At 39.0% G+C, this 20992-nt stretch overlaps 4 protein-coding genes across 6 annotated transcripts in view; 2 read left to right on the top strand and 2 right to left on the bottom strand.

The window, feature by feature from the left end:
- Positions 1-20992, bottom strand: part of mrm3a (mitochondrial rRNA methyltransferase 3a) — a 526058-nt gene that overhangs the window by 494387 nt on the left and 10679 nt on the right. The gene's annotated exons all lie outside the window — the stretch shown is intronic.
- On the bottom strand, positions 3722-4672 carry or94a1 (odorant receptor, family 94, subfamily A, member 1; the record flags this gene model as incomplete). The annotated part of the gene is made up of 1 exon (XM_084419455.1): positions 3722-4672. The coding sequence occupies one exon, from the start codon at positions 4670-4672 to the stop codon at positions 3722-3724; it is 951 nt and encodes a 316-aa protein (XP_084275581.1).
- or95a1 (odorant receptor, family 95, subfamily A, member 1) lies at positions 10068-11982 on the top strand. 3 transcript variants are annotated; one of them, XM_084420023.1, is made up of 3 exons: positions 10068-10098; positions 10356-10491; positions 10689-11982. In XM_084420023.1, exon 3 carries the CDS (start codon positions 10730-10732, stop codon positions 11678-11680), a length of 951 nt encoding a protein of 316 aa, XP_084276149.1. In that variant the 5' UTR covers positions 10068-10098; positions 10356-10491; positions 10689-10729; the 3' UTR covers positions 11681-11982. The 3 variants fall into 3 exon arrangements, with proteins under 3 accessions (XP_084276149.1, XP_084276150.1, XP_084276151.1); XM_084420024.1 differs by lacking the exon at positions 10068-10098 and adding an exon at positions 10187-10210; XM_084420025.1 differs by lacking the exons at positions 10068-10098; positions 10356-10491 and having other exon boundaries at positions 10690-10795; positions 10873-11982.
- On the top strand, positions 18495-19609 carry LOC311297765 (adenine phosphoribosyltransferase-like; the record flags this gene model as incomplete). Its single annotated transcript, XM_084420200.1, has 4 exons — positions 18495-18602; positions 18793-18886; positions 19143-19289; positions 19548-19609. The coding sequence occupies 4 exons, from the start codon at positions 18495-18497 to the stop codon at positions 19607-19609; spliced, it is 411 nt and encodes a 136-aa protein (XP_084276326.1).

The following is a 20992-nucleotide window of genomic DNA, read 5'->3' as shown; positions in this document are numbered from 1 at the left end:
TCCTTTTATGCTTTTCATTCTCTACCACTCAGGTAATACAGTTTACCACATGCATTCTGACTACAGCTAATTGTACATCTATCTCAAATTTGTTACATGCACATATTTACAACCTTAAAAACATAACTGTTAATATATTGTTTCTCTAGCTAACATAATGAAGATACACAGTTTTCGGTTATTTCAACAGTCCTTCAACATGCACTGTATTGTTATACATCCCATGTTGTGTTGTGGACCTTAAGTTTGTCTCTTTGTTTCCTGTGCCATTTTTTTTTACCTATATGCCCCAAGCTTCAATAACCTTGAAGCTGGTCTTACCATTGACCGAAACGGCCGTCCAAGTCCGGTGGTCTCGGTGAACCTTCCTCTCTGTGTCTAGGCCAGAGTCCTGCTCGGGTTGTGTTTGGTAAACCTTCCCCCCCCCCCCTTTTTTTTTGTGTTGTTGATTAGTCATTATGTTCTCCTGTCATTAATTACTCATTAGTTCCCTTTGTTTGCTTCATGTATTTATACCCTTTGTTCTCCCTCATTCTCTGTCTGTTCTTGTCAATGTTAAGTTGTGTTAGTGTTGAGTTTCCTGTCTGATCTCCAGAGTTTTGTCATTAAATACCATTATAACTATTCTCCTTCATCTTTGTGCTGTTTACACAACTGTGCTTTGACAACTACAGAGCTTGAACACAAATAAGCACGGGACTGTTTTAAAGCAGCTGCCTATCAGTGGGTACCAAACTGAGTCGAAATAGTCTTAGCTATTGGACCCACAGTCCGCCCGTGCCTATTGATTCCCAACCTGACCCACACCCTCACCACAAATGACAATGTAAATATTATTTCACCTATTACATCAAATATTTGTGGTTTACCCATCAGGAAACCGCGTGTGTAAGGTCTCTAGTCTGGGTCGCGCACACGCTGCAGCGGCCAGTCAGCTCCATTCCAGCCACAGAGGACATCCCTGAACATCCCTCCTCCGGTCCACCCCACCACCCCACCACCCCACCACCCCACCACCCCACCACCCCACCACCCCACCACCCTCCTGGACTCTGTTCCCTTTTGTTTTTGAAGCATCTAGAACCTGTTCCTTAAACAGGGGGGTCCGCTAGTTGTGCTGTATTGTGTTGTGTTATTGCGGACTGTTAGGTTGTCTCTTGGTTCTTTTTTTTAGATTGTTTCTCTTTGATTGTCTCCCCAGATGTGACTCTTTCCCTTTTCAGCCCTGTCTGTGTATATAGCCCCTGTTCTTGCCTTTCCTGGCGGCTCACTATAATCCTATGGCAGGACATTTAGGACAAGCAACGACACTAAATGGTCTCATGACCCGATTCCTTTGACCGGGCATTCATGAGAATGTGCGCAGATGGTGTGCAGCTTGTCGTGAATGTCAGTTGGTGAATCCACCGGCCTCCCCAAAAGCACCATTGCGCCCTCTTCCTCTAAAGCAGGTCCCCTTCGAAAGAATTGGTATGGACCTCACCAGGCCGTTAGAACGATCCGTTTTCCCCCTTCAAGCTTCTTTATGGACGTCAGCCCTGTGGGGTGTTGGACGTCCTGAGAAAAACTTGGGAGGACGGACCTTCAGATAGTCGAAACGAAATTCAGTATGCGCTGGACCTGAGAGCTGGACCTGAGAACAAAACTCCACACTTTGGGGCGGCTCTCTATGGAGAATTTGTTACAGGCCCAGGACAAACAGAGCCGGCTGTTTAACAGGGGAATTAGACTACGTGAATTTTCACCGGGAGATAAGGTACTTGTATTGCTTCCTATGTCTAGTTCTAAATTACTCGCGAAGTGGCAAGGGCGCTTTGAGGTGGGGGTCTCAATATTGAGGTGGTTCAAATGGACAGGAGCGGGACACGTCAGATATATCACCTCAACCTCCTCAAAAAATTAGAGTGAGGTGGAGTCAGTGATGTAAGCAACGGCTGTGAGCAGGGAAGTCCAATTTCTCGCTCTGGCCTTAGGAGGAGATCACCTCTCACCAGAGAGAGACGGACTGAAGACTCGTGCCTGTGCATGCGCTGAATGCTCTGGAGAGCTGCATCATTGATTGTGTATTTGGACTTTTGTTTTGACCATTTGAAAGTGAATAAAGCATGAGCCTCAGTAAAGCCAACGCTATCTCACGACCAATTCGTACGAATTCGTACGAATGATAAAAAGTTGGCTAATTCGTACTAATTCGTACGACCTCACTCGTACGAATTTGTACGATTTGTCTAAACCCACGTGATGGGTAGGTTTAGGGGCGGGGTCAGGGGTAGGTCATTCGTATGAATTCATACGAATTGGCCAATTCGTAAAATATGTACGATTTTGCAAAAAACGTACTAATTCGTACGAGTCAGGTCGTATGAATTCGTACGAATAAGCCACCTCGTAGAATTTGTACGTTTTCCCGTGAGATCGTACTCGTAAAGCCGACCCTGTCCTCTTCCTACCTTATCCTAAATTACATTCGACATAACAATGCCTTTAATCCCTATGTACACGAGTGATAAAACAGTTCAAGAAAGTTCAACAAGTTCCTGTGAAAAAGTAGTAATGAGGGGAAAAAAGACATAAACCAAAGGGTTTAGAGCTTGGGGGCCAAAAATCACAAATAGGACACTTTGAAAAGGCCACATAAGGCAGCGGTTCTCAACCCTGGTCCTGGCATACATTTGTCATAGACTGTATTTCATTAAATGTTAGAGAACCATAATGCTGCATATGTATTTAAATGATGAAATTCGATCCAATTTATTTTTCAAAAAAAAAAAAAAAAATACAGATTATTATTGTTTTCCCTTAGAAGTATCAAATAGAAAGTTTCACAAAAAAATGTGAAAGTGTCTTGAGTATCACACTTACTGGCCTTTGAATGTTTGTTTAGTAAATGTTATTATCACAGATGTATTACAAATGAAAGACATTAGAAGTCTTCAGAAAGAGAAAAGGAATTATATATCAAATGCAATTGCTAGATTAATTCACTTTTACTATAATAGTATGATATATTCACAAGTCAGTGATGCTGAACTGTTCTTTTCTAACATGTGAAATGAAACAGAAATATTAGAAACAGAAATATTTATTAGATGCCAAAATGAATAATAATAATTTATGAATAATCCCATTAAATGTGTATACTGATCTCAAATAGTCTGCAATTACATATAAATTGTTCAATACAAAAGTGGATCTATTTGTAAGTATGTATCTAATGCTTTCCTGTAGCTCAAACAGTAGAGTGTTGGTGCTTGCAATGCCAAGGTCATGGTTTTGATTCCCAGGGAAAGCAAGAACTGATAAGAATATAAATGTGTACCTTGAAAATACTTTTTTTTTTTTTTAAAGAAATAATTTGAATAAAAGCATCTGCCAAATGCATAAATAAATAATGCAAATTTAAAATAAAATATTAAAACATTTAATTGTTAATAATTAAATTACATATTTATGTTCAAATAAATTACTCAAACTTAAAACAATATACATAAAATATTTGAAAGTGTAACAAGTAATGCCAACATTGTAATCAGCTATACGATAAACTAAATAAAATACTCTCTAAATACTCTCTATATATCAACTAGAATGGGATGTTTAGGCAGTTGGTAAACCAAACCTGGAGTTTTGATACATTACAAATTTTACTTCATGACGTTTTGAAAGGAACTTAGACAAGATAATATCCCAGAAACACTCTTTAACCTTTAAAAATAGATAATCATGTTTGTTTATCAGTGTCAGATGAGATGGTGTTGTTTTTGCATCTGAAATAGTAAGCCATAGCTGCATAGAATTTCTCATCTCTAAACCCATAGACGAGAGGACTTACTGCTCTCGAAGTGATACTAAATGTCAGGAAATTTATAAATCGGACAGTCAGATATGATTGAATATCATACTGCATAACTACACTCTCAATGTAAGGGCACATCACCTCGGCAGTACATAAAAACAGCTGAATTATGTGCAGGGAAATGGTGCGCTGCCCTTTTGATGCAGACTTGTCACCAGATGCTGCACGTGCAGCAAGGTATATCATTACATAACAAAAGACTTCAATGATCAAAATAACCACAAGCCCCACAATGTACAACAGACCCCTAGCAAAGTGACGAATCTTTTCCGGAATCATAATCTCATAATGACAGTGTGTGAGTTGAGACAAGTATTCACGAGAGGCAGTGCTGACAAGAATGAACATATCAACAAAGGGGTTTATGGAGCTCAGGATCCAAATCATTAAAATCACCATTATGGCTCTTCTAGAGGTGGAGATCGCATGATGTCGGAGAGGCATGCAAATGGCCACATAGCGCTCCACACACATGGCACCGATGGTTAATGGTGCACTTAATGCAATTGCTTCCGTTAACATGCAGATGGGGATACAGAAATGCAGCGGTATTAAAACAAAGTTGTATGATAAGAGCACAATAAAATCTGTCAGACATAGAAATATTAGGTCTACCAGAAGAGAGTGACCAAACAATATATAACGTGTCTCTGTTCTGAAAGTCTCTTTCTTGGAGAATATTAAGAGCATGAGGAAGATGAGGTAGATGAAGGGCCACACAACGATCTGGGTCAGCGCCAGTGAAATGTTTCTCCGGACGGGGTCAACTTGGATAAGTTGTATCTGCTCATCGACACTGGCATTCTGACTGGCCATTGTGCGCACATCTGGGAGAAAATTAGACAGACAACAAAAGCACATTTACAATAAGACATGAAATATGTGAGAAATAAATAATCAGTGCTTTAGAATAAACAATGTATATGTAAATTCTAAATAAGCTCCATGTTGACTTGAAAAACAAAGACTGAACAAGTATTCAGTTTACAACAATCAATGTTACATAACCTTGCTATACCATTTACTGAAAGTATTCTTGACTCTAATCCTTGAGTCCTGGTCATATCAGGTGTAACTTTACCTGCATGAGCCAAATGATGAAGTGTGTTGTGAACAGACATTTATATAGGGTTTGATAGAGTAAAACTCTAAAAGACAACACCTACTTGGTTGATGATCTAGATCTAAATTTAGATTTGCTTGTGTGTTGAGGGTAGACATGGAGCACGGAGACACAATCATGACATTAACCTTAACAAGTAATATATGCAACACAACAGTTTAACAGTGAGTTATAGTGCGCTGCCTGTAAAAAAATACAAATAGCCAAAGTACATACATTTGAAGGTTACAAATTTTCTGCTGCTGTCTCTGTTTCTACTTATAATCAATGCTCTTCCTTCCTTCCTTCCTTCCTTCCTTCCTTACCTACTTACTTCTCGTGGATTGTTGGTTTTTGGCATACTGAGATCTGTAATATGGTACACCCTTAAATGTGTTCTCTGTGCTTGTTCTGTTATTTATTTCATGTTTTATTAATGTTTTTGCTTTTTATTTTCTTTCATATTTGAACGTTAATATGAAATACACAATCCATTGGAAACTAATGCAAATATGATGGATGCATTTATGAGACAAAACAAAGACCCTATGATTCTCAAATGTTCATGCTGCATATCTCGAGGTTGTGAAAGTTAGATTGCACTGTTAGTAAACAAACTGTGAAAGGATTTGGGGAAAATGTGTGTTTGTCTAAATGTAGATGTCAGTTTCACAGTACAGGTTGCATTTGATTAAACAGACCACATGCTGCTCATGTATTTAAAATTTTACCTCTAAATAATTTTTTATTTTTTATTTATATTTCAAATGTGTGTGTGTGTGTGTGCATTTTACAACTGTTGATATTTTAAAAACTTCTTATTAGAATTTTTTTATATATATCATGGGTGTTGCTCACTTTTAGCTACTCAAAATATTTCCACCATACTGACATGAGGGCCTAATCTGTGCACAAGCAGTATACAAAACACACAGTCTGCAAATTTGAATTAGGCCTACAAGCAATTTTGAAAGATGCTTATTTGCTGTCAATAATGCATGACTAGACCCTCAGTCAAAGCCACAGACAACCTGATGTGTCTGTTATGAGATTTAAATCAGCTGTTGAAGTAACTAAAAGATAACATAGCGAAATGTTACGATCCTCTGTATCTGTTTTGTGTGGGTTGTTGTTTTGTATATGTGTGCAGGGATTGGCTGCCGTTGGAGGAGCCTGATTGGTGGATCTACTGATGCTCCGCTTTAAAATGTGGCGCTAGCCGAAGATGTCAAGCTCATTCTGGCATTGGCCTTGTGGCGTGAAGAGCTCCGGATTCCTCCTCCCGTCGGCTGATCCCCAAACCTTCAGTTGATCATGTTCGTTTGTTTGTGATGATTTAATTCAGTTCTGTTTTATGTTTTAGGAGCGTAGGGGTGTCCTGCCATTTATTTTGACTTTGTTTGTGATTTGTTTATCTTTAGGGAGTTAGGGAAGTTTCTTTGTAATTTTGTTTATTCCCTGATTAGGTAATTTATACATGTTTGTTTATAAGTCTATTTTGTTTATTATTTTGGCCTTGGGGCACCCCGAAGCCATTGCTCCTTAATTTTCTTTCCACCTTAAATAAGTTATACTTTTTGGGACTTAGAATTGTGTCTTTGGTGATCTGTCGGCTGGGGCTGGTTTCCTTTTTATCAACAGCAAAAGTTCACGTCAAGCCCGTCCTTATTGCACGGGTCGTAACAAAAATAAAAACATACACAAAAGATCTCTGTCTGTATATTATATTATAGTCACGATTACGTTCAGTCATGTCTGCACCTGTTCACGTTAGTCCTGATTAGTTCATCTTCCTCCACCTGTGCCTGTTTAGTTCCCTCCTTAGCCTTGTGTATTTATACTCCCTGTTCTGTAATATCCTATGTCAGTTATTGTTGAATGTCATGCTTGTCAGACACCAGTAAACTCTTTGTCAACTATATTCGGTGTTACGCATCTTTCTTCATCGGCTACGTTGTGACAGAATAATTGACCCTCTTAAACGAGTAAAATAAGGAAGATGGACTCACCCGCCCTGCCCCTCCTTCTCCAACCAGAGAACCGACAGTGGTACCAGCCGACTCTCTCTTGCTACCAGCAAGCCCAGGGTACCCACGAGGCCGCCCCAGAGCCGGAGCCCAGGCAGGCGGATCAGCCCATCGCAGAGCCAGGAGCGGACATTGACTTAATAAATCTGTGGACCGTGGATCCAGTTCCCACCCAAACCCCACCCTCGAATCCTCACCTTCTTCACCGGTCCCGTCCGGTAATGACCCTCTTCAGCCAGTATCCCTGCCTGACTTCCTAGTCCCGACTACCGTCTCCATCACTGGTCACGGCCAGTCCCCTGGATCCGTCGGCACCACTGGTGTGGTCCAGCTCCTCGGCTCTGCCCCCGCTGCTCACTCCGTGCGGCTCATCCTCTGCGCATCGGGCTTCTCCTTCACCAGCTCGGCACGAGGTAGAGTCCCCGGCTGCACCTTGGGCCTCCAGGCCCACATCTCCTCCTCCGCCTGTCAACACGTCACCTTCACCTAGGCTCATCGCTCACTCATCACTGCCGTGACCCTTCTGCTCGGAGACTCCACTGGGCTCCTTCGGAACTCCAGGTCGGCCTTCGGAGGTCGATGCCCAGCTTCTACCACGAACTTCCGGGGTTCCGGCGAAGCCTACACCCTGCACCCCACGGTGTCATCGGGCTCCTTCCTTCCTCTGACCTCCCCGTCGCCCTCAATCACCCTATCATCACCCCGTTCAGCCGGATCCCCGTCAACGCCTCAGTCCCACGAACCAGCGGCTCGGCGCCAAGCTTCCAGGGCTGCTGGGTCATCCTGGTCCATCACCCGCTCTGTTTCGCCGGCTCCCCTCACCATGGTTCCACCTCCGCCGATTGTCATGTACACAAATAACGCAAAATATGAAAATATTACTTTTAAGTATTTCTAAATGGATTGCTTGAGCTCTGGTCATATATCAAGTGTAATATTAGGAGCCAAATGATGAAGTATGATGTGAATAAACATAGCTACATTTAGATTTTATTTTGTTTAGGGGACAGAGAACCGAGGAGAACTGATACAGTCATGCTTAAACATGAAAATTTTACCCAAACAAATAAGTATGTGCAACAATTTTAAAGTTTATTAAAGTTTATATGAATGATACACATATATTTAAGCTTTAATAATTCTCCTTCGCAATGATTGGCCATGTTCAGTGGTATCAGTTCTGTTTTTTTTTTTTAAATGTTTTATTATATATTACTTTGGTTTAGTTGATTACTTGTTATACTAATATGGGTAGCACTTTATTTTGCAGTCCTGTTCCCCATGTACACACAATGTACTTATTCCGTAATTACTATCTGTCTGTCTGTCTGTCCATCCGTCCGTCCGTCCGTCCATCTATCTATATACATGTTGACTAAAGGAAACGGTGCACCCTCCTACTTGTGACTTTGTTGTCACAATATGCAGCAATGCTATCATTGCATAACTACTGCTTGTGTATTTGTCTGAGATACTGAGTGTCACAAAGTCCATAAACTATAACCACATAACTTTTCTTTCTTTAAAGAAAGTTTCACAAAACTATGGAAGTGTTTTGGGTGCTGTACTCTCTGTAGGCCAATGTTTGTTAAACATATTTACATCATTATAACAGACTGGTTCTTTGTGGTGGAGGTATGCTCAGGAGACTAATCAGAGTGAGAAGTCATTAAATAAATATTTGCTTTGCAGCTTTGTTCGGTACAACTCACAAAGGGATCAAGCAAATTGGCCTCATGTTGCCAGGTGGGATGCATCATTGCCAAACAATTAGGAAGCACAAATTACACTGATATGCATTAACTATGCACTAATAAAGCACATAATTAGTCACATAGGATTTGACTCTGTGAAGATTTGATCAACTGTTTTCCGTGATGCACATCTGATCCTCAGGGCTATAGTGTTAAGAATGGTAGGTTTTCAGAAACATTAACTCATAAATAAAATAAATAATTGAAGACTTTTGAGTGTTTTAGTGTAACATATAAAGATCTGAATATTTAGCTGATATAACACTACAAATGTGTTTATTATTTTTGTGCATCAGATAGGCCTAGATAGACCAGGGATGGCCAACTTTGGTCATGGAGGGCCACGCAGAATTTAGCTCCAACCCTGATAAAAACTCATCTTTATCTTTTTAGTAATTCTGAAGACATTGTTCAGGTGTGTTTGATAGGGTTAGAGCTAAACTCTGCAGGACAGTGGCCCTCCAGGACCGAAGTTTCCCATCACTGATATAGACCAATAGCATGAAGACCCTTTACATTTTCGACCAATTGTGGGATGCAATAAAGTGGGATCTACAAAGAACGGTTAAAGCACGCAAAACAAAGCAAAATCTTAGAATTTGTAGAGGCGATTTAGAAATTCAATTCCGAATGCTTTTTATACAGTCAAAAAAAAAAAGAAAAAAAAAGAAAAAAAGAGTACATGTCTGGGGAAAAATTATATATATATATATATATATATAAAGGTAGCTCTATATTTATGTGTAAATGCTTTATTTTCTGTAAAGTTGTTGTCTGGGAATGGCTGTTTTGAATTAAAATATGTTATAACTAAAAGGACCAAAGGCTTAATATTTTTAGCTAATATAACTAAGTTTAATACTTATATCACTAAGTTTCATCAGTTTAATATTTATATCACAGCGAGTAGCAGCACTAGATGTTAACCAAACACATGCAGACAGCTTGTTTATTCAAAGCCCCAGATCTTCTTTATGATAAAACTTGCTGTTTGCTTTTAGTTGTTCGATGATTCCCTCTTCCGTCCTCATTTTAGGTCAGTGCACCTCAAAAAACAGACAGTTGTGAGATACGTGTCTCATTGGTCTAATGAGTGACGCATATGACTCTGCAGAGAAGCTGTCAATGTACTTTCGTCTCTGAGTACTTTGCTGCACAGAAGAACAAACAATATGGTAAAATAAGGCAGAGCACATGAGTTCACAGTCAATAATTGATAGCTCTGTTAATGACTAGCCATATGAAACATCCAAACATTCTAAATACGCTCTTCTAGTGGTGAATATTTGACAACTTACATAATTTAAAAAAACGCTAGAAAGAAAAATATAACCACAAAATAACTTTATTCAATTGAATGTAATTTATTGAAACTTATTTAGTAAATAGAATATAGAAGTTTTAAAGTAATTCAATATTTTATAATATAGTTTTGCTATATAGGGTCTTGTTAACCAGATGAAGAAATTAGGTGTATATAAATCCTCTGGATACAACATTTATAAAAAATTACAACACACACACACACACACACACACACACACTAGATAACTTGATTTTGTTTTTGTTTGGATTGTTTGGTTGTTAATTGCTATAATTATGCTTTGTGTTCATAGCGTGAAATTAAGTCATCCTATGGGGAAACAAATCCCATTCTTTTGTCATGAAGCAAATCTTCAGCAATATAAAAGTGGGCTACCCATCTGGCATCTCTGATCATCTTTTAATTTCTCTTCCAACAGAGGCAGCTTGGTGAGTCAACAAGCGTGTGAAGTTTATTTTGTGACCAGAAGTCAGATAAGATGCAGATTATTCAATGAATTATCCAGTGAACATCACGTTCGATTAGATTACATTGCATTTTGTTTAAAGTACAATTACCGTTTTATAACATTTTCATTTTCCACATTCCAAACTAAACAAATGTTATTTTGCTAAATTCCTTTCAGCCTTTGTAACATCAGCAGTGTTGCAAAACCCTTGCAAAAACATGCAGAATCTGACAGAACTCCCAGGCAACACAACATCCAGCAACAACCTTTCTGTCATTGTAAAGGTGTGTGTGGTGATCCCATTCTTCATTGCCTTCATGTTCTTCATCCTCCTGACGTTGTACACCTTTGCATCTCACAGGCAGTTCTTTGACAGCTCCCGTTATATCCTCTTCACCTACATGCTGATGAACGACACCCTGCAGCTGCTTTCCTCTGTATCCCTCTTCTTGTTAGTGATGGGCGCTGTGCAGTTTGCAGTCGTCTACTGTGCACCACTGCTGTTTGTGTCCACTGCTACCTTCCTAAACACCCCACTCATCCTTTCCACTATGTCACTGGAGCGCTACGTGGCCATTTTCTACCCGCTTCACCGTCCTGCCATCTGGAGACCGGAATGGATTTGGATCATCATTTTAAGTCTGTGGATCATCAGCTGCATTCTGCCCACTGTCGACTTTGTCTTGATGCGGCTCAAGCCGGGTGTAGATGTCCAGTCGACCCCTGTCCTCTGCAAGAGCAACGTGCTCAATGCTTCTCCTATTCAAGCTCTGTTCAAAGTGAGCCTCAATGGGATCTTCTTTGCAGTGGTCGCTGTGGTCATCCTCTTCACGTACATTCGGATCCTACTGGAGACCCGTCAGATGCGGCAGGACCGAGTGTCAGTGAGGAAGGCTCTGCACACAGTGCTGCTTCATGGGTTCCAGCTTCTCCTCTGCATAATGGCTTTCTCACAACCTGTGGCAGAATTCTTACTTGTCCAGCGTGTAAACTTGTCTCAAGCAGATATGTCTTTTATCTACTATTTCTGCTTCATCCTGCTTCCTCGCTTTCTGAGCCCGCTCATTTACGGCCTTAGAGATGAGAGCCTCAGAAGCTATATGAAGAAAGCCATGCCTTGTTATGGTGCACGTGTTGACCCAAATAAAGAAGTTAAAATGGCTAAATGAGAGCGCGAGAACAATGTTGTTGTTTGTCATTGCTTTTGTAAGAGTGACAGATCGAGCATTTAAAATCAAAATTCTGTTGTATATTTGACACACACCATCAAAAACTAAAGTTTCATATTTATATCATTTAATGGATAAACATATTTTCAAAAAAATTTATCTGTCAAACCAATATTTAATAATTGTGTTCACTAACAGATGTTTTTTAATGTATTTATTTTTCTCCACAGAGAACAGAATAATTATATTAGGATCCTGAGGTCATAAGATTTCTCCCCTTTAACTTATGTACATTATTTTCTGTAAATGCAGGCTGATAATATTTGAATGTAAATATACTGAATTCTATGAAAAAACATAATTCAGAATTACATTAATAATTAAAGCTGCAAGCAGCATTTATCGGGGTTCAAGCTATTAAGGCCTTTAAGTCCTTTAAAGGTTTTTAAGCACAAAAGCATAAAAATTTAAGTTTTATTTAGCAAGCATGTAACCACTGACATCATAAATGGAAAAGACCATTTACAGCCAATACAGGCAATGTACCATAGGAAATATATGGTTTTTAAGCTTTTTAACAGTTATAGCGCCAACTATGGTCCAATCTCCATAAAATTGTGCATGCTTGTTAATGATGTTATGTCACATATGCTCACCAATTTTTGTGAAGTTCTGAGTTTTCATTTAGGATTTATAGGCTTTTTAATGTATTTTGCCACACCCATTTTATAAATGACCCTATTACAGCCATCCAAATGCAAAAGTTCAACTTTTTTTTGATAATTATTGATCTAGAGAGTCCAGAGAATTGTCCTAGACTGGTCTGGTTCCGATCGGGCGAAAAACCTAGGACTAGTTCGCAAAAGTAGCTTTTGGACAAAATATCCGCCTCGACCCAAGGATTCCAACGATATAAGACACTTGATCCTGGGACAAGCGGTCTAAGAGTTATGAGCGATTTTGAACTTTTGGTTGCTGTAGCGCCACCTATGGGCCAATCGGGGTCATACTCTGATAGGTTGTCCCCAAATTGAGGCCTACCATCTGGCCAGGTTTCAAGTCTCTAGGCCTTACGGTTTGTCCTGCACGATGCGTTTTACGAATCCTTACAATTACAATAGGGTTTCAGCATTTCATGCTTGAACCCCTAATAAGAATAATAACAATGGAACAAAAAGTGTGGGCTCACAATTACACTAATGTTGTAATTACATTAAAGTTTGGGGTTGGCAAGATTTTTTAAATGTTTTTAAAATTTTGAAATAAGTCTCTTATGCTCACCAAGGCTGCATTTATTTGATCAAAAATGTAGTAAAAATAACTATTTAAAATAACCGTTTTCTATTTAATATATTTGTGTGAATTTTTAGCAGCCATCACTCCAGTCTTCAGGGTCACATGATCCTTCAGAAATCATTCTAATATGCTGATTTGCTGCTCAAGGAACATTTCTTATTATTTTCAATGTTGGAAACTGTTTTGCTGCATAAAATTTTTTTTATGGAAACAGTGATATTGTTTTTCAGGACGCTTTGATGAATATAAAATTTAAAAGAACAGCATTTATTTGAAATAGAAATCCTTTGTATCATTATAAAAATGTCTTTACTGGTTACTGTAATTTCTTCTTTTTTTTTTTTAAATCACACTGACCCCAAACTTTTGAACGGTAGTGTATGTATATGATATACAAATATAAATGTGGAAAATGTGTTCAAAGTCTGGTGTGACCCTTATGTTTGGGCAATATTTTAGATCTTATTTTCTATGAAGATATGGAGGCTGTTTTACTCATATACACTTTATGAGTAAAAAATAATTCTGACCATTTATGATGCTAAATGTTGTCTGCACTGCTAATGTATGTGTACGCATGCTATTTTTAAGTAGTATAAAATATATTACACTACACATGCTAAATTGTTGTTGCATGACTAGTCTGTCTTTTTTTAAAGGAAATTTGAAATGGATAGCCTACTTTGCGTTTTGGGAATAATATAGGCTACATTTGCTGTAAAAAACATATCCTATACATACCAACGTTTTATATGTAAGATTAGAATTAGCACGTCCCATATCATAGTGCACAGCAAATAGTTATGTTCCTGCCAGGCTCTTCCTCATTCTACAGTCCCCAGAATTCCAATCACACACACCTGTCACTCATCACAGCTCATCAACAGCACTACTGTATATAGCACGCTTACACTTAGCATCAGTTGGTGTTTGGCCTTGTCAGAGAATACGGACTCACTTATCTAAGGATTCCTTTGGTTATCTGGTCAGTTGAAGTTTTCCAAGTCATCGCCCTGTCAAGTCAGTTATGTCCTCGTCTCGTCTGCTTCCCAGAGTGTTGTTGTCGTCTTCGTCCAACCTGCAAAAGATAAGACTGCATCACTATCCATCACATTATTCTGAAATCATCTCACCTGCTATTGTGTCTGTTTCTGCCATTCCCACAATAAACTTACCAGTTGTTGATTTTACATCTGTCGTCATCATTGTGTCTGTGCCTTACAGTGACCATAGTATGCAAAACATTTCTGCAGTTTACATCCATGCATGCTTTTCAGCCCAAATATTGCCCATAACACCTTGCTTGTGATGGGTATCTTTTGACCTTAACATATATGAAAGGAGGATAAACCTGCCATAGCAGTTTTAAATAAAAGTTAAATGATAATGGTTTTATGAAAATAAACTAGACTAGCAACAAGGGTGTATGATATTAAGAAGCCCTTGCTACATTCTGATATGTATGTGCTATCACCATCAAAATATATACTTTTAGTGTGTAGTGTAAATATGCCAGCATGTACAGACTACTAAATTCATTTTCATTAGTAGCCTAGTTCTAGTATGCTGTATTTCATCTGTATATGTTTTCTGTACTTTAGTGTAATTTTAATTTAAATACTTGTGTATGCTAAATTAAACAGACGCTTTTAAAAAGCACAAAGCCTCAAATTATCTGTTGGGGAAAAAATAAACAAATAAAACAACATCCAAAAAGTCGGGGAGCCTTTATGGCAACTTTGGGAAATATTGTAATTACCAGCATGACTTTCTTGGGAAAAAGAAAGTACACAAGTAAATCAGACATACACAAAATATATATAAATAAGTAAATAATAATGAAGAATTATGTGATTTATTAAAAATATTATGACATAATAGTGCAATGCAGAGAGTAAATGTTTATTGACCACACACAAAGCAGTAATAGTTTGTGCTTATTAGAAGTGTTGTGACAGTTAGATTATCTCCCTTGGGTCCAATTAGAGCACATAGTCATGAAATAAACATGTGTTTTCCTCCTGATTTGGGTTAATTAACAAAGGTAACAAGCAACGAGTAGTCTCATGTTACATCAGTCCTTAGAGGCAATTTCTGTACCAGATGCTCTTCCAAACAACAAAATTGCCTATGCTAAGCATAATTAACTACATAATATGTCAGGCCCCTCTATGATGACTTCATTAACTTTGCTTATTAACTTTATTAGATATAATGCCCTGCTAATATAGAATAATACAGCTAATGTCTAATCAGAGATTTGCATCCAGTTCTTCATAATAACAAAAATAAGCGTTTCACTTATGCTCATCCCTTTTCTAAACTTGCTATCTCAGTTAATGCCAGTGTCCCAGTCAACATTTCATTGTGGGGCTTGAGGTATGGGCCCTACATGGGTTTGTCCTTGGATTCCATGTATGTAAAAGTTTGAGTGAGTTAAGAACAGAAACATTTTGTGATTTTCTTAGCATGTTCATTTTGGTAACACCTTCAAAAAGATCATTAGTTAACATGACCTAACAATGAAAAATAATTCTAAAGCATTCATTAATCTTAGAGTTAATGTTAATTTCAACATTTATACATTACTAAAAATAAAAGTTGTATCTGTTAACATTATTTAATGGACCAGAGCTGACATTAACAGTTCAATTTTTATTAACTAACTACAACAAGGATTACAATAAATTTAACAAATTAATTGCTCATTGTTCGCTAATTTTAGTTAATGCATTAACTAACGTTAACTAATGGGAACTTATTGTAAAGTGTTACCACATATTTGCCGAGGTCAGGTTTTGGATCTGAGTGAGGCAATGTTTAACAAATTATATTTGTTCTTTTGTGTTTTGACAACTGGACTAAAAAATACCTATCTGGGTGTTGTCAGTTTGAATTGCTGAGTGAAATCCACACAGATTTCTTGGACTTCATTGTATATTGATTTCTTATTCTCATTGGTACAAAACTACTCATCAAATGACTCTAGCAAAGGCTTCTTCAATGTCATGAGGCAGAGAAAAAAAATCATAGCGTGCACACTGTCTGCTCTCTTACTTTTGAATATTGTATTATTTATGTTTTTTTAAAAAGGGTTATTTTCACACCAACATATATATATATATATATATATTAAATAGGCTGTTTCTGGTTCTAACCAATATTTGCTTGATTCTAATCTTTCTCAATGCAACAATGCCTATAGGAATATGTCTTATTTTGTCACATTTTGGAAGTACTGAGCTTTGCTACTGCACTCACTCTCACGGCTATGAATCTAAAGCGCTATATGTAGCCAAAAGTGGTGGTGGAACAACGAGAACCAGATGATGGTGAGAGGATGGTGACTTGTAGAATGATGGTGACTTAGCTGGCGATGACTGAAGTGGATTCTCTGTGCAGGTGCACGAGTGAACACGAAGACAGGCGATCTGGATCAGGATGACGGACGAAAGACGGACTGGAGACAGGACGAGACGATCTCAGGCGAGTAGACTGGTATGGAGTAACGGCAGCCACGGTGGTAGAAGCATAGACTTCGACCACGAATGGGAGTTCTGGATTGGGGTGCACCAGGATTGGAGCGGTCGTGAAGGCATCCTTTAGGTGTTGGAAGGCTTCGGTGGCCAAGGGGTTCCAGGACAGAGACTTAGGCCGGTTCCTGAGGAGTGAGGTGAGAGGTGAGCTGAGGAGACTGCAATTCTGGATGAATCTGCGATAAAAGTTGGCGAAGCCTAGGAAGCGTTGGGGTTCCTTGACGGTGACAGGTTGGGGCCAGTTGTGGATGGGGTCCACCTTCCTCTGGTCCATCTGGATATCTTGTTGGTTGATGATGTACCCGAGGAACTGGACAGATGGTGTGTGGAACTCCAACTCGAGAGAGGTGGTGTTCTGTCAGCTTCTTGAGGACCTGTGTCACGTGGTGACAACGCCACCGTCTCTGGCATGTCTCCGCTGTCTCTGTCACGGACAAGTGCACGGACACCACCGTCTCCGGCACGGACACCAACGTCTCTGGACCGGACACCACCATCTCCGGCAAGGACACCACCGTCTCCGGCACGGACACCACCGTCTCTGGCAAGTCTCCGCCGTCTCCGGCACGGACAAGTGCACGGACACCACCGTCTCCGGCATGGACACCGGCACGGACACCACAGTCTCTGGAACGGACACCACCGTCTCCGGCACGGACACCGGCACGGACACCACAGTCTCTGGAACGGACACCAAAGTTTCCGACACAGACACCACCATCTCCGGCACGGACACCAAAATCTCCGGCACGTACACCGGCACGGACACAACCGTCTCTGGAAAGGACACCACCGTCTCCGGCACGGACACCGGCACGGACACAACCGTCTCTGGAAAGGACACCACCATCTCCGGCACGGACACCATTGTCTCCGTTGTAGGATATCAACAATTGAATTTGAATGCAAGCCTATGGTGACATTTCCCTAGTGATATATACATAATTAAAGGATCAAATGCAATTTAGTGCCTGTATGCGGGCATGTACGTTTGTAGCATAAACAATAAAAGTAGAACATCAAACAGAACATTTATAACCTTTATTGCAAAGCTGAGTTACCACAGTCTGACAACTCATGTGCATTTATTTTCCATGTTAAACACAGGCCTAGTATTTAAATCACTGGACAGTCTCTCTCTTTTCTTACTAACAGATAGCACAGCTAATGGCACCATCTTGTGACTGAAAATGGATAGACATGTGACATTGTAATCAAATAGTTTAGTTAACTAGTGTAACCAGAAAAGTTAACACAGAATGCAGATTAATAACGATAGGCTATATAAATTAACACATCAAAACTCTTCTAACCAATAGATATTGGCAGTTGTTAATTAATGTTATATTAAATTGAATAGTCATCATCGTTAAAACAACAACTGACATTATTCAAACCATGAAGGTTGGTCATGTACGTCATGTACCGGGTGGTTGTGGTGATCTGCAAAACAACAAGCTTTAAAACACTTTTTTCTTACTGCTGATATTAGATCTCTTCATGAAATCAGAAACAGAACTAACAATCATTAGCTTAGATTATTACAAACCAATCACCAGAACAAATCACAGTGAAGAAGACTTGAGCAACATTGATTTTTACTGCATGCTTTGTTTAAGGTCATCATCCAGATGCTTTGTCTCCATTTCTAAGCACTGCCCTCTAAATGTATATAAACTACAATGTACACTGCCTTAGTTAGACTTGATGACTGCAGCTTGTGTTCTCAATAAAGAATCCTGCTGAAGATACAACCAAGTCTCCTGGTCTTCGCTTCTGAGTTTCCAACACAGTGATAGGAAGACTATATCCGCCCTCTGGGTGAGGCTGTAATACTCTATTAATGATCCTGTGTCGGACCAGTGTAGGCTATACCTGAGAGGGACGACGAGAGTGTATAGATGCTTAAGACCTGGTGCTCACGTGTGGTTTGAGGTAGTGATAGCAGCTTCTTAATTTGAAGCAGAATCCATTAAAACAGAATGGATGTTTTAGCAGGTCCCCAAAAGAGAGTATACGGCTGGTACTTGTCTCTTATGGCACCAAAGTTTGCATGGCTTAATCCATCAAGACTCTATTGCAATTCACAGGTAAACAATCCCTCCTGTTGCATGCAACACTTATAGTGTACAATGTACTTTATTGAATAACCTAGCTTTGAAACTTTGTATCTTGAAGTCTGGAAGGTAAAGTAAGCATTGCTAGAATGTGATTGACAACCATGAGCTTTATTGTTTAAAGTCTCTGATCTCTGTTTTCTGTTACTCCTGGCTGATCCAGGCACTGTCAGATTGTGTAAAAGATCTTCTAAAACCATTCAAGAATGAGACCATTGACCTGGTGGCTGGAATAGATGCCATGGGCTTCATCCTCGGTATAAAACTTTCACTTTTGTAGCTGGTATAGGGTAAGACAGTCTGAACTTGATAGATGATATTTTTAGCTCAGTTCACATGTTCCAGGAAATGTAAATATAACTCCTGGGCAAATAGGCTAAATATAGACTGGGATATACTCCACGGCCTGACTTAATGAAATGTATATACTAGCCTATCTAATCACTAGTTTGAGATGAATGAATAACTGAAAAGCAGTTTTATTTGATTTTTTACTTTCTCCTCCAATTTCAGGGTCAGCTGTGGCCATGACTTTAGGAAAAGGATTTTTGGCCATTCGAAAAGCAGGACACTTGTGTGTTGAAACTCGCACTCAGGTCTACAGCGACTACTCTGGACGAGAGAAATGCATGGAAGTGCGTGTTGATGTGTTAAAGCCAGGTACTGATGTACATAAACTCGTATATGTCACTATAATGCCACTCTTAAAAATAAAGATTCCAAAAGGTTGTTTTTGCAGCAATGCCAAGGAAGAACCATTTTAGGTCCTCAAAGAACCTTTCGGTGAACAGTTCTTAAAAGACCCAATTTAATAATCTAAAGAACCTTTTTCCACTATAAAGGCTCTTCATAGAACCATCAATGCCAATAAAGACCTTTACTTTCAAGACTGGTCGATAATGTTATGATATAATTCAGGTCTACGGGTTCTTATAGTAGACCAGTGGATTGAGACTGGAGGAACTATGAAAGCAGCTTGACCTTTCAGCTGGCAGCTGGTTTGTTTGTTGTCGGATTCTGTTCCCCCCATGTTTCTTAGCAGTGAGGTCAAATATTCATGTTGTTGAATATTTGTTCCCGAAAGCCAATTGGAAAGTGCACCGACATTTAGCACTTTTGGGCTTTGGACGACCCCGATTCGTGGATTTTTCTTGATCCCATACTGCCCTATCATAATAAAAGGCAAAAACTCCCAAAATTATTCTTTAAACTGATGGCAGGTCTTAGCAATGAGGTTCAAATATTCATCAAACTGTTTTTGAACAATTGTCCCTGGTAGCCAAGTGACCTGTGCCCTGACATTTAGCCCTTTTGGGCATTCGACAACCCGAGTTCAAGTCCCGACTCATGGATTTTTTTTGATCCCACACTCTCCTATCATAATAAAAGGCAAAAACTCCCCAAATTATTCTTTATACTGATGGCAGTTATGTTATCTCTTGTCTGCTAAAATCATCCTTTGCCTCCTCCATTACATCCACAATGTATTGTATTGGTAAAAATCCCTTTTTGAATTCGTATAAAACATCTCTTACTTTTGTAATCCCCAGCTCCCACTATTTCTTATAAAAGATCTCTTTCCCGTAATTTAAAATGTCGTTGTTTAAGAATAAAGGCTGATTTAAAATGTTCTCTCTACCTTGTGGATTAAAATGTACACTAGTTAAAAATTTGCCACAGGCACTCATCATTTCTTTGTAAAAATCTGGCAATCCCTCCGTCATCCAATTTTTTGTTCTCATCCACAATATGTTGTCCCCAAGATTAAAATTGCTACACTTGCTTTTCCATGCCGCTTTATTTTCTTCATCCAAGTACTTTTTTTATCATTTTCACTCTTAAGCTGTTTTTTCTTTGTTCCGCATCCATTAATCCCAGTCCTCCCTTCCCCAATGCTCCTATTAAAGTATTATATGCTATTCTTGGCATAAAAAACCCTTCCCATAAAAAAATAATTGTCAGCCTTTTTTTCTGCCCACAACGGCATAGATGACGTATATAAGATATACCATAGTTTAGAAATCATTAAAACATTCAGAAAAAAAACCTTTTTTGTCTCCTTAAAACTAAAATGCTCTGTTAAAATTGTCGTCCCTCCAAATCTCATATATACCGTTTTATCCTCATTTACTTTAGCTCCTGATCCCCTACAAAACTTTTGTATGATTTGCATTGCTTTTTTTACACTCCCCAGATCTTTTACCAATAACGTCATATCATCCGCATATTGAACATTTTTATTCTCTTCTCCCTCAATGCATATCCCTTTTATTCCCTCCTCTTGTTTTACAGTGAGTCCCAATGGTTCCGCAACTAGAGAATATAAAAGAGCTGACAACAGACATCCTTGTCTTATTGATCTG

Source organism: Rutilus rutilus (assembly GCF_951802725.1).
Source record: "Rutilus rutilus genome assembly, chromosome: 9".
NCBI classification, from domain to species: domain Eukaryota; kingdom Metazoa; phylum Chordata; class Actinopteri; order Cypriniformes; family Leuciscidae; genus Rutilus; species Rutilus rutilus.
The sequence above is the reverse complement of the archived record's forward strand: the minus strand, read 5'-3'. Positions and strand labels throughout refer to the sequence as shown.

Excerpts from the sequence above, each read along its gene's own strand:
- or95a1 (XM_084420023.1), top strand. The coding sequence starts at position 10,730 with ATGCAGAATCTGACAGAACTCCCAGGCAACACAACATCCAGCAACAAC.